The 13,983-nt window shown below is 40.4% G+C and overlaps 1 protein-coding gene across 1 annotated transcript in view; it reads right to left on the bottom strand.

Annotated features, from left to right (window-relative positions):
• Positions 1–5,571: 5,571 nt before the first annotated feature.
• The window catches only part of LOC106012012, a 9,648-nt gene continuing 1,236 nt past the window's right edge, over positions 5,572–13,983 (bottom strand). Inside the window, exons 2-8 of the mRNA XM_013083583.2 lie at positions 12,327–12,394; positions 11,539–11,646; positions 10,321–10,498; positions 9,436–9,535; positions 8,689–8,795; positions 6,836–6,967; positions 5,572–5,869 (exon numbers count right to left, since the gene is read on the bottom strand). Of these exons, the coding sequence (XP_012939037.1) occupies positions 5,747–5,869; positions 6,836–6,967; positions 8,689–8,795; positions 9,436–9,535; positions 10,321–10,498; positions 11,539–11,646; positions 12,327–12,394 (816 nt within the window). The 3' untranslated portion in view covers positions 5,572–5,746. The remainder of the gene's footprint in view (positions 5,870–6,835; positions 6,968–8,688; positions 8,796–9,435; positions 9,536–10,320; positions 10,499–11,538; positions 11,647–12,326; positions 12,395–13,983) is intronic.

Raw genomic sequence — 13,983 nt, 5'->3', positions numbered from 1 at the left:
TTCAAAATTGGGACAATTCCATTCCGTTGCCCGGCGCGGGTGTGGTTCTCTCACCCAGGCCTGGTTACATATCCTCTCATAGGCCGACGCAGCAAAAAGATTGTTCTCTTTTGCTCAGAGGTCACAAACCCCGCATGGCGGCTTGTTTGTAGCGCTCACCTTTAAATCATTTTGGGTTGTACTCAGCACTATTGATAGTTCCAGACTGGTTTCTCCCCGTTAGAAAGCTGTTGGGGGGGGTTTCTCGCTTTGGGGGTGATGGGATTGTTTTTGTTTTGTTTTTTATTTTTTTGTTTCTTGAATTAAAGGGGTGGGGGGGGGGGCAGAGCCATTTCTATTACTATCTTCACTTCCCAGTCCCAACCTCTCCTCCTCCTTCTCCTCCTCCTCTTTCTACAACCCCCATGACCGAGTCTAAGGTGAAGCAGTTTGGGACGTCCCAGTCACACACAGAGGACAGGAGTTTGATTCTCACATGGAAAGTTTTCAAGAAATAGAATGTCTCGGTCTTTCTGCTGGGATGTTGTGTGTTCCTTTCAGCCCAGGGTGGCCCCAACAGGCAGGGTAACAATAGCCATCCTCCTAAATGACCCTTGTTGGGTTGATGGGGGCTTAACGCACCCAGGCTACAATTTGAATTAAGACGACAGCTCAAGTTCATTTGTGAGGCAACGTGGCGGAATCAGGCTCTCGTCAATTTTTGGGCATGTAGAGTTATTGATATCATCTTAAAGCTTGTTCACTTGCCTTTATTTGGATGAAAAAAATATCCCTTTATTTTGAATACAAGTCGAGATATTTGTGTAAGAAGGAGGTGGGGGTCACCTGTTTTCAGAGGTAAAATGAGCGAGAAAATGGCCATCCAAGTTGAGTCAATGAAAATTTACATCTTGTGTCCTTTTAATCAACCCTTTTTCAAGAAAATCCACAAAGAAATGTGTTCTTTAATGGGCATAAAAGGTGTTGAACCAAAAAACAAAAATTCGATATAAATTGCCAAACCGGCAGAAAAATGCCGGTATCTTTGATTTCCTTATTTTGATGAGCGCCTGATTCCACCACAATGTCTCACATATCACTGTGTGTACAACCTGTAAGTACAAATTTACAACTTTGCGGTATTTTCTTGAAGAAATCTTTTGAAACCCTTTCTATATCGTGAGGAATTGAAATATATAACAACAAAGTAACAACCCTGCAACATTCAATAAGTGCACTTAGACTGTGTGATACTGATTGCTAGTCGGAATATACTCATTGAAAAACAAAAACAATACAGACACACCCAAAGAAAAGAGGAGAAGAAAAATGTACCTACCCCCCAAAAAAATAATAATAAATAAAAATAAAATAACAGCATATAAAAATAGATTGCAAAATTTCACTTCAACAAACGTTTACAGAAAAAAAAAATCTCAAACAAATCTGTCATGAACCAGAAACATATTAAATGGAAAACATTCCCCACAGTAACAAAATAAGAGGCAAAAATAATCCAATTGACAGCGAAAGGAAAGTCTATTATTTTTTTTTAAGTAAATGACAAACAAACAGAGTATGTAACATTTACACAGACCCTGACACGTTCCTGAGAGCGACAGCCACAAACTGAAATGTTCACACAGTTTTTGGCTAGCTAATACGGCAACAGGCACAGAAACATATACCATTATGTTTTCAACGGAAACATTAGAAAAAAGGAGAGTCATTTGTGTTGCAGCGTGGTGGAATCAGGCTCTCGTCAATTTTTGGGCACGTAGAGTTATTGGTATCATCTTAAAGCTTGTTCACTTGTCTTTATTTAGATGAAAAAAAATATCAATTTATCTTGAATACAAGTCGAGATATTTGCCATTGAAGGAGGTGGGGGTCACCTGTTTTTAGAGGTAAACTTAGTGAAAAAATGGCCGCCAAAGATTAGTTATTTCTTTATCTTAATAGTCCGTGGTAACTGAAAATTTACCTTTTTTGTACCTTTAATCAACGGTTTTCAGAAAAATCCACTCAGAAATCAGTTCTTTAATGGGCATGAAAGGTGTCGAGCCAAAAATCAAAAATTTGATAAAAGTTCACAAACCTGTGAAAAAAATGCAAGTTTCTTCACTTTGATTATTTTGACGAGAGCCTGATTCCACTACGCTGCCTCACATTTGAAAATGTTAAGAAGGAAAGTGGCAGGTAAGTAAAAGAAACAAGCAGAGCAGACATTAGCAAGTGTCCGCAGGAAAACCTACAAGCAAGCTTGAAAAATGTCAAACATCAATTTGTACCTCCCAGCACGTGACAAGGTAAACATTTCTTTTTGCCTTGCCAGCAGATTGTCGCCAGAGAGTGTGAAAAGTAAAGAAAGAAATTCTTTTGAGATGTCTGTCAAGTTGTAATCAACATAAACAACAAGAAATAACAGGGTAGAGCATAGGAAGCTGTCAAATGAAGGGATGGTAAAAACAGAAGCATAAACTACAACAAAATAGGTTCTTTTAGCAAGAGTAAAGTTATCACAAAATTAGGATAGCAGATTCCCCAAATAACAGGACGAAAGATATTCAACTCATTTACAGAACATGTAACGCTAGGCTCTCAGCCCCTGACAAAAAATAAGACAGGTCTGATGTCCCTTTCTTGACATCTTAGTTTTTGCTCAATCTAGCAGAGATATTTTATATATATATATATATTGTCTTTGCTGCTAGATTCTGGAAAACTGAAACCGTAGCTAACCCATTGTTGCAAAGCAACATACACTTTTTTCAGCTAACAATGTGTTTTCGTAAACAGCAAGAAGCAAGCGAATACACCGTTGTACAATAGAAAGCCTCTCGTGTCATTTGTACAGACTGGTATTTCCAAAATTCTGTCGTCGAAATGAAATTCTTGAAAAAAGGAAATGTTTAAATTGCACATACCAAAATCAGAAGTTTTGATGGCTGCTATCTTTAGCTTAGCAAGTCTTGTATTTCAATTTTAGTAGGAGTTTTAGAGCACTTGCAACACAATGAGGTCATATGAGTGCCGAAAATTAAAAGTGTTGCAAGAGAGGCATAAACACAAAAAAGAAGGAGGAGAGATACAGACGATAGATGTTTGAAAGGAAAGAAGGACAAATCACACCCGCCTAGAGCACCCACCGACCAACCGCACCAGCAGGTTCGTGGGTGTGAGGGTTTTTCTTGGAGTAAAGAGAGACACATTGACACAATGACTGTCACTTAGTGCTCAGAAACGTAAGATAAAAAGACACAAACACTAAGGGGGGGGCTCTCGCGGTATAGAGCAGTCCTCGTGGTTTTATGCACCCCGCACAATTTAGCAAAATTTGATCATTTTTGACATAATTTCTGATTTTTTTTCTTTAACATTCTTTGTTAAAAGTAACAAAAACGCATAATTTCACATTTTTGGGCTCAGTTTGTATAATTTCAGAATTTTTCTTGCATAAAACGACGGGGACAAATAGAGGTTAAGGTGTTCGCCCATTATTCAATAGGTCCCAGGTTTGAGTACGGACAGCGACGAAAAATTTTCTGCTTAAAATGTTCTCCTTTCACGTCCTTTCCTGCTCTCTAACAATGTTCTGCTGTCTGCTTTCGTCTCCACTTTCTGCCACCACCCCCACACCTCTTTTGCCACCTCCTCTGGGCTCTGACTCTTTTCGCAGCCTTTTTACTGCTACTCCTAGACTCTTTCTTACTGCTGTCTTTCAGCCACATCCCTGGTCTCATGGTAGGTAAAATCTACACCTAGCCTTCTTCGATAAGGGCGAAAAATGTCGAAGGTCCCGTGTACAAGTTGCGCACGTGAAAGATCCCTTGGTGGTTCAAAATGGAAAAGAGTAGACTTCGACTGCCACCCGAGCAAAAGTCAAAATTTCCTACCAATTGAAAATGTTTTATGTGTCCCGCACGCTCATATGACCTTATACAGTTGCAAGCGCCGTAAAACACACACAAAAAACAACAAATAGAAGCCCCAACAACCCACCACTAGAAGGAAAGAAAAGAAGGACCTGCCAGTGGCACCCACCAAACATCTGCTTGGACGAAGAGGGAAGTAACATACAAACCCTGAGTATTTGAGTCATAGATGTTCTCAGATAGCCAAATTCCGCTCATGAATATTATTAATTAAAAAGTATACTCAGATATAATATACACTAGTGATATCTACATATATATATATAGAGAGAGGCATCTCTTTGTTGCATTTGTATTCTTTCCTCCTCAGTCATTCTCTTTTCTTCACACAGATTTACTTATACAGACTTCAACATAAGTCAAGGACCACTTTGACAGATGGGTCTGATTTTTAAATATCCGAAAAAAGACAGCAAGAAATGTTTCAAATTTTTTTGCTCTGAAAGTGTTAATGGGTTAACAATGCGTACTACAAAGCTTCTTCAAGGGGCAAAACCACAACGTGCAGCACGGAAATTCTCGGGGAACTTTAGCCAAATTTACAAGTGATCCTTAACTTATGTTGAAGTCTGATATACGGTCATGTGACCCACAGTCAAACAACATACTTTGGTCTGTTAGAGCATTTCTAAAATTCAAAAAAAAAAAAAAATTAAAAAATCAAAGTCTTGAAAAGAGACAGTCAGTAGTGAGCCCTGAACACACAGAGTCATGACAACTCAGAGGATTGCCACTCTGCTGTGAGTGAGTCGGACAGTTCTCCTTTCCATCATAATATGTGAGGCATCTTGGTGAAATCAGGCGCTCGTCAAAACAATGAAATCAACGAAACTGCCGTTTTTCTGGCCTTTGGGCAATTTTTTTCTAATTTTCTCTTTTTAGCTTAACACCTTTTATATCCATATGAAAACACATTTCTGAAGGATTTCTACAGAAAAACGTTGATTAAGGCACAAGATTTGTAAATTTTCAGTTTCCAAGGACTCTCAAGCTATAGAAATTACCAAACTTTGGGCGGCCATTTTCTCGATAATTCTACCTCTTAAACCAGACGACCCTGACCTCCTTCAAAGGCAACTATTTCAACTTTTAATTCTACATTGACGGATATTTTTTCCACCAAAAGCAAGGAACATTAACAATCTTTTAGATGATACCAATAACCTTATATGCCCAAAAATTGACGAGCGCCTGATTCCACCACGTCATCGCACATATGAGTTCTACAGGACAACAGTGCACTGTTCTTTTTTTCCACTCTCAGCTCATTGACAAGCAGCTCCTCAGCTTTTGCAACAAGAGAAAAAGTTGTATTAAAAACATAGGTAGATCGACTCCTGAAAAAAAAAACCCACGTCACCCTTCTCCAAGAACAACAAGGCAAGTGTGAAAAAGTCCATACTTTCCAAAGCCACCGTCTGATTGTCCTGCTCTCTGTTGATGAATTGTTTTCTTTTGGTTTCTGAAAGAAAATTTTCACTTGGCAACGGAAGAAATCCTGGGTGCGTGGATGGTGGAGCTCTGGTGTGGTCTGATCCTTCTTTCCTATCAAACATCTGTCGTCCTAATCACTCCTCTTTCTTTATTAGTGTTTGTTACTCTCTTGTAACACCTCTAATCTTTCGGTACTTATATGACCTAACTGTGTTCAAGTGCCGTAAAACTCTTACTAAAACAAAGAAATCCTTAGAGATTTCAGAATTGTTCTTTTGGGACGTTAATTAGGCAGCGAAGAAACCACAATGAAGCTCTCCAAAGTTTTCCTTATATGAGTTTCCTTAAGTAGAGAAGCAATTCCTCGAGAAACTGTTGAGCTCTCTCCTTGAATATGCCTAGAACACATATTCAGATGTGTGCAGTATGCTGGTTTGAAACAGGATGAGAAGAATGAACGCTGTGACGATGATGGAGAATATCAAATGAGACGGCAATACAGTGATGTGAAACAGTTTCCCCTGGGGACAGAACAAGAAAAAATGTATAAATGTTAGAGAATATTTTCTATTTATTGAGTCATGAACCAACTTTTAATCTATATAATCACTGCAATTGAGAATTAGTAAAAATAAATATATATAAGAATGACTAAAAGTTGAACCTCACCAAAAACAAAACAAAAACATCACATAAAAACAAAATTACAAGCAAACAAAATGTACAGAAAAAAACAGAATCAGGTTTGAATTCTACCAATTAGAACTGATAAAACTATTATTAAAGAAAAATGAAACTACTATCTCTTCTATAAGAACAGAAAGATCTCAAAAAGGTCTACACACTATTATACACGTGCTTATGTTTACTCACCTAGAACAAATTATATCCCATCAAATAAATTTAATATTGTATGCAAACGATCGTAGAGTAATCTTTGAAACTTGAACATTTGAATAGTTTTCCTTTCCGGTGCCTTCATCGCAGGAGGAAAACATAGCCCAGCCAGTTAGGAATCTACACTCTAGTCACAGCCAAGTATGAATGACTCGAATATGTTACAGGTAGCTAGAAATATAAAGTGAAGGCCTTCAGAAGCTTTAGCTTAGAATTTCATATGCTACAATATTATAATGAATTAGATAAACGTTTGAGTTTACAGAAAAGTTAAGTAGATTTTTAGTGCATAATGCTTCATTAACTTCACTTTCAGTAAGTTTAATCCATACATCCACCCGAGGTATAAAAAAAACAGAATTCTAATTCATGCCAATATGATATTCCTTAAGTGGCTTAAACAAATCTGGCAACGTGTAATGAGCTTTTCTTCATAAAGCTATGGTGTGCACAGCAATTATTTTACAGCAAAGACAATTGCAATAAAACGAAATATTGATTCTGTGAGCAGCTTAAAAGTACGTATAAATGAAGCTTCTTTTCCTGTCCTTAAAGAAGACCCCAAACAACATAGAGAAAATAATACTTACTTTCAACTTTGTGATTGTGACAAAATGTAGAAAAGAATCCAGATCTATGATGGATGCCCCTTTGTAGCCAAAGACCCTCATCTCAATGGCTATCTTCTGTATTCTCAAGCAGATAGAATTCACACGAGCTGCCTGAAAATGCAAGGTGAAGAAATACTGTAGCTTGAATCTGCTTAGAGAAATATATAAATATACACAACACAGGCCATCTTTCAGGGGGCACTATCAAATGGTCGCTTTTGAGTACAAACGGGCTAACCCAGATTTCGGGGGTTTCCAGAAATCTTGACCTACACCAAAAGTGGACATCGCCCTACCTATAGGAGACGTTCTGTTTCATTGGTGAGTATATTTGTTTGGTTATAGAGAAAACTCTCCATGTCTTTTAAAGAAACTGAACAAGGGGCAAAAACTTTACATGTACCTTCGATTTTCTCAAAACAGCATTTTCCGGGATAGCCCCCTTGTGCTTAAAAGCGACCATATCATCGGATCATAAATATGCAGTGTCAAAACAAACAACAAACAGATGGTAAATAATGCTAGTTTTCCAGATATCTGAAGTGGAATGCACCTTGTGAATATTCCAGAAAGATAGCATCATAATATTATTCTACTGCATAATACAGAAATTAAACAATAAAATCAGAGTCAACTTGGTATTCATTTTTTTAAAAACCCAGCAATCAAAGAAGGTGAAATTGACGGTGATTATTTCATTTTTGTTGAGAATCAAGTCCTTTAACCACAAAAAAAGGTGATAAAGAGCATCTGATTCCCAGACTGGAAACTAGGCAGGAAGGAAACGTTTCCTGATTGGACCCAAAAAAACCCAAAACAACAACAACAACAACAACAACAACAACAGCAACAAAATTTTAAAAAGCAAAAAAAAACCCTGCAAAGATACTCATTACGACCTTTAAAAAAAACCCAGTTTATCAGGTTCAATTCTGTGTATCATCGCAGGCAACATACTCATTCTGAAAAGACAAAATATCCTTCCTCTTTGTAACTTGACACAAACTCAAACTGAGTAAGGTACACCTGCATCTGCAACAGATGAGGGCATTGGGGCAATGAAGTGGGGGTTTTTTTCCCAATCCCTTCTTACAAAACGCTATGGGTTTTGGTGAAAGCTACAGCTTTCGTCGTAAGAACTTTCAGGAACTCCCTTTAAAACATTTTGCCATTTACAGGAAACACTTCCATTCATAAAATGAAGGACAGTTAAACTCAACAGAAACATAACTGCTCTCTCTCGCTCTCTCTCTCTCTCTCTCTCTCTCTATCTATCTATCTATCTATCTATCTCTCTCTCCCCCCTCTTTCTCTCTCCCCCTCTCTCTCTCTCCTTCTCTCTCTCTGGCACTGTGACATCATAAGTGGTCAACACTTGCTCGGGGGTCCTTGAACAGTGCTGACCGTGGGCCGTTGAAATGTCCCAGCAGACGTGTTTTGGCACGACAGCTGGCTGGACATTTCAGGAACATATGGTCCATAGTCTCATTTGTTATTCACTGCGAATCAGCGTTAAATTGACAGAGCATTTTTTTACCCTATCCGTACGTCGTGTTTTACTATCGTGTCCATACGACGTGGGGAACTCTGTGCCACCACTTTCAAGAGAGGAAATTTACTGTTAATTCGATCCGTACACCTTGCATAGGAGTCTGTCAAAATGATTTTTTGAGAAATACTGAAAGTTTCAAAGAGATCTTCGTACTAGAAGTATTCTAAAAGGTGAAGAATACAACCCCGGGGGTACAAAATGACCCCAGGAAGTATGGATAGAGTTAAAATAAAGTATACAAAGCAGGCAATATCAAAACACCCTCCTACGTGCCACTCACCTGAAACAATGGGAAGCCCAACATGACTGCCCAGACAATAGGAAACAGAATTCTGTACACCCAGAGCCGCGGGTCATCGTGCTCATTGAGGAAGAGCACACAGAAACCTGAGGAGTCATCAAGCCAGACAATTAGCCTCAGATCTTAGAATAAAATAACTTTTTTTTTTTTTAATATGCTTTGAATTTCACATGGTAATGACAAGCGTAGCAACTAAAGCATAATATAATAACATCATTGCTGGTCCCCAAATAGCAACACTTTCTTTTTGCTTATGGCGGTTTAAAAAGACACTCAAGGATACATCTCAACAATTGAACCTTCAGTCCTTCATGACGGCAAAAACTGATTTTTTATGTCCTGGTTAATCTAATTCATGATAAGAACAACTTGACATGGATTTATGTGAGAATACAAATAAGTAAGTTTATTCAGTGTTTACGGCCATTGGCCAACGTCACATCATATAGAGCACTCATTTGTTAAATAAATTTTCCATATTGAAAAAGTACGGGCTGTGCACATATCTCTTATCATGGGTCAAACATTGCACATTTCTGTCACTGGGCCGAGTCTCGCTCGGAGGAATTAACAATTTCCTTTGGTGGACAAAGTATGGACAATAGAAAATAAAGTGAAATTCATCTTCAATTTAAATTAATGAGACTTACACCTCTCACATAGGGAGAATACAAAAAAAAAACCCTGTAGTATGGTAATCTTAGGTGTGTCTATGACCTGCCGTACCTATGATGGTGAGTTCAGCCAAGATGATGGAGGCCAGAGAAGTCATCTTGGAGATGGAGCCATTGAGGAGGCTCAGGCTTTGCCGCAACATCAGAACATCCTGGGGGGGGGGGGGAACAAGGGGACATTATTACTCTCTTATATTATATCCAAAACTAGGTTGAGTGAGCAACAGCCTCATTTGCCCAGTGGCCAAAAGTAAGTTTATCTCTCATGGTAACATAGTTGCTTCGATTCACTACAGGCTCCTGAGGGTGTAATAATATGTTCAGTCGAACCTTCTCTTACAGCCACCTCTATAAGATTTCCACCAGTACAAGCAGGGACTTTCTACCCTTGAATATTTTTGACAATGCTGTGAGCCGGCCACCTGTCTAAGATGGCCACTTTTCTCCATGCCAGGGGGCGGTCGTCTAAGACAATTACCACTGCAGTTATACACTTCACCTTTAATAATAATAATTGCATTTATATAGCGCATATCCATGCTCAAGAGCATGCTCTATGCGCTTTACAACTACTATTACCCCAGCAGACCCTCTGAGAACACTCAGAAACATTCTCGGCTTCCGCAGAAGCGTACAGTGCAATCTGCGGATTTCACGCGCTCAAACACTATCAAACTGACAAGATCGTTCACTGTCTAAAGCCGGGTACCCATTTCAACCTGGGTGAACCTTTGAGCTAACAAGCCCTTCTATGCGGTTGTCCCATTGAAGAATGAAGGAACTATCACAGGAAACTCACTGCACCTTCTGTGACAATACTGTTATCTCTGTGCTTCTTACCTACTTGCTATTTAACAAAGAGGACGAAACTATCTCCAAAAGTTCACTGCACTTTCTGCAATAATATTATACAGGATACACCCTCTTTGCTGCTCACCTTCATGGCCGACTTCAGATCCGTAGACTTCTCATGAAGCCTCATGGCCAGGCCTTTGACGTAGAACTTGATCATCTCACACTGAGTGGTGTAGTTCATCACAATAGCTAGGATCACACAGTTGAACACCGTTCGGCCCAGCAGTTCAAATGACAACAAAAGCCAGTAGCCCGTCGCCCTGTAGCGATAGACAGAAGTGATGCAATAGCTGGCACGCTCCTTCATCATGTTCTAACCTTTTACCTTGTTTACTACCACATCGAAACAAATCACTTAGGAGATGGGCTGCTTCACCCTGCATGTCAGGGCCAATTTTATTTTATTTGGGTTTTTTTTGTAAGTGTTTTACGGCGCTCACAACTGCATAAGGTCATATCAGCGCGTGGGACACATTAAACATCTTCAGTTGGTAGGACATTTTGAATTTTGCCCGGGTAACGGCTGAAGCCTACTCTTATCGATTTTGGACCACCAGGGAATCTTTAACGTGCGCGATTTGCAGGCAGGACCTCTGAGATTTTTTCACTTTTATCCGAGAAGTCAAGGTGTAGATCTGACCTACAATAGGATCAGGGGTCTGGCTGAAAGACAGCACTAAGTTTTTAAAGTTTTAGTAAGTTTTATGGCACTTGCAACACAATAAGGGCATGTAAGTGCAGAAGAAAAGATTACGAGTTACAAGAGAGTAACATACACAAAAAAGAAGGAGGGGAGATAAGGACGACAGATATTTGATAGGAAAGACGGAGCAAACCACACCAGAGCACTCGCCAACCACCCACAGACAGCAGTAAGGAGCCAAGCACTAACAGTAGAAAGGCTGCAAAAAGTGTCTGGAGCCCAGAAGAAGGGGGGGGGGGGTGAGGGGGTGGAGGAAGAAAGTGGAAACAAAAGCAGATGAGATAACATTGTTAGAGAGCAGTACGGAATGTGAAAGGAGAACATTTAGGAGAAGAAAGTTTTCCCTTGCAATCCGGATTCGAACCCGGGACCTATTGAATAAGAGGCGAACATCTTAACCTCGAGGCCCGGGGCCCCCCCCCCCCCCCCCCCCCCCCATGGACCGATCTGGGATGAGAAGGATACAATGCCCCAGCAGAAAGACGATCACACTCAACACACACTCAACAGAAATTCACCGGCTACAGTTACTCTTTTTTTAAAAGTATACATTTCATACTGAACAAACAAAATAAAGAATCTAAACGAACAACATACCCAATTTTCTCAAAAAGTGGCATTTTGGGGAAATCGAAGGCCCAAACGTACATGCCCTGTAAGACAACGGTGAAGAACACCCACACAGAGCCCAGCACCAAGAACAACCTGAGGGAATAAAACAAACTGTTATTTGTGAAGCTGACCAAAAGTGGGCATGCTTGTGAGTGTTGTGTGTTTAGGGGGGTTCCTGCGGTTATATGTTTGAAAGCGTATGTTTGTACGCATTGTGTGTGTGTGTATGTGTGTGTGCGTGAGTGCGTGTGTATGTGTGTGTGGAAGTGTGTGGGTGAGTGCCTGTGTGTCTGTGTGTGTGTGTCTGTCTGTATGTATGTCTATCGGTGTGTGTGCACGTGCACGCATGTGTGTGTGTGTGTGTGTGTGTGTGTGTGAATGTGTGTGTGTGTGTATGTATGTGTGTGTGTGTGTGTATGTATGTGTGTGTGTGTGTGTGTGTGTGTGTGTGTGTGTGTGTGTGTGTGTGTGTGGTGCCAAGGTAGACAGGGTCAAGATAGGCAGTGTCACAAGAAGCTTTTCCCAGGCTATCCCAGAAAATCAAGGGCAAGGGATGCAGGGGTAGGCCCAGAACAAAGATACTTAGAGAACCTAAACAAATGGGCAACAGGAAAAGATCAGGGAAACGTAGCTTTTTTGATAGCATCCGAGCAAAGGAATGAATGGAGAACCATGATCGCCGATGTCTGTCGCAGATCTGGCACTGGATGATGATGATGATGATCCCAGAAAGTGAGACTAAGGGAAAGATAGGGGTTCCCACTCCCACATACCTGAGTTTGCGAATCATTTTCTGCTGAGAAGCTGATCTCGCCTGGACTGGTGTGGCCTGGAGAAAAACCTGGGGAGAACACACACGTGGACACAATAAGTGGGTGGTAATGCTGCTGCTGCTGATTTTTTGTTGTTTCTTTAATAGGCCTGGTAGACTCCACGAAGATACCTTCGAGCGAGAGCGAGGCTCTTTTTCGGCTCCGATGATGATGATGATGATGGTGATGATGATGATGATGATGATGATGATGATGATGATGATGATGATGATGATGGAAAGGGATCAACACTAAAACTTAGCCTCCTCCCGTTCAATGAAAACAACAACAACAACACCATCACACAACCACCAACATGGTGAACAAGTACAACCATAACACCACCATCACTGATAACAAAAGAAAGACAACATCAACAACAAGAGCAACAAACAACAACAACAGCAGCAACAACAAAATGAGCAACAAACAATAATAAAAAATCATCACCACTACCTCCAACAACAGCATTATCAGCAGCAACATAATCACCACATCAACATCAACACCAACACCACCACCAACAACATCACCACCACCACCACCACCAGCCCCGACAACAGCAACAACATCACCACTACCATTGCCAACAACAACAACAACAGCAACAACAACAACAACAACAACAACAACAACATCACCACCACCATCCCCAACAACAATAACAACCCCACCACAACACCAACTTACTTAACTTTTTACTTTTTCATCCTCTGCTGCCTTTAAGCGTCGAGGGGAGATGCAGTTTTCTATGGTAGGCCAGCTCCGCAGCTCTTTCAGTTGTGATGTTACGTTTTCTCAGGATTTCCTTGACACCCTTGATCCACCTTTTGCGCGGCCTCCCTCTTCCTTTATCGCCTGAGTGCTTGGTGTTGTAGGCTCTCGAGGCTGGCTGGTCAGGTGACATGCGTAACAGGTGGCCAAACCATTTTATCCTCTGTCTTTCTATGTAACGCAGGAAGGACTCAGTGCCGATAGCTGCTCTCACTTCTTCATTTCTCTGCCTGTCTCGTCTTGAGATGTTAAGGGTTTTGCGGAGACATTTCATCTCGCATGCGGTGATTTTGCTTTTATGGGTTTTGCTTAAGGTCCAGATCTGGCACTGATAACTTAATGTTGGTATGAATATTGAGGTGATAAGCTGTCTCTTTGTGTCCATGGAGATGTTTGGATGAGATAGGAGGGGTGCGAGCTGGTAGGTGACAGGGTTGGCTTTTTGAGTTCGCAAGTGCTGCTAAGATATTTAAACTCTTTCACCCGTTTCAGTTGTTTACTATTGACATGGATGTTTAGGGGACTATGGTTTCGGCTCACTTTCATAACTTCTGTTTTTGATTAGCTTATTTTCATGTTGAATTTCTCACAGGTGTTGTTGAGTTCGGTAGTGTGATTTTGGAGGCTTTGTTGGTCATGATAAATTAGACATTGGTCGTCTGCAAACAGAAATTCATTTAGGCTTTCTGGGTTTTGGTTTGCTTCTTGCGTTATTGCGTCCATATATATTATAAACAAGAGGGGAGATAGAACACATCCCTGTAGTACTCCAGATCTTACTTTGAACCAGTCTGTATTTCCTTCTTTCGTTTTTACTGAGCTTCTGCTGTTGATATATATAGAG

Source organism: Aplysia californica, unplaced genomic scaffold (assembly GCF_000002075.1).
Source record: "Aplysia californica isolate F4 #8 unplaced genomic scaffold, AplCal3.0 scaffold00242, whole genome shotgun sequence".
Classification (NCBI taxonomy): domain Eukaryota; kingdom Metazoa; phylum Mollusca; class Gastropoda; order Aplysiida; family Aplysiidae; genus Aplysia; species Aplysia californica.
This window is presented reverse-complemented; position numbering and strand designations above follow the sequence as displayed.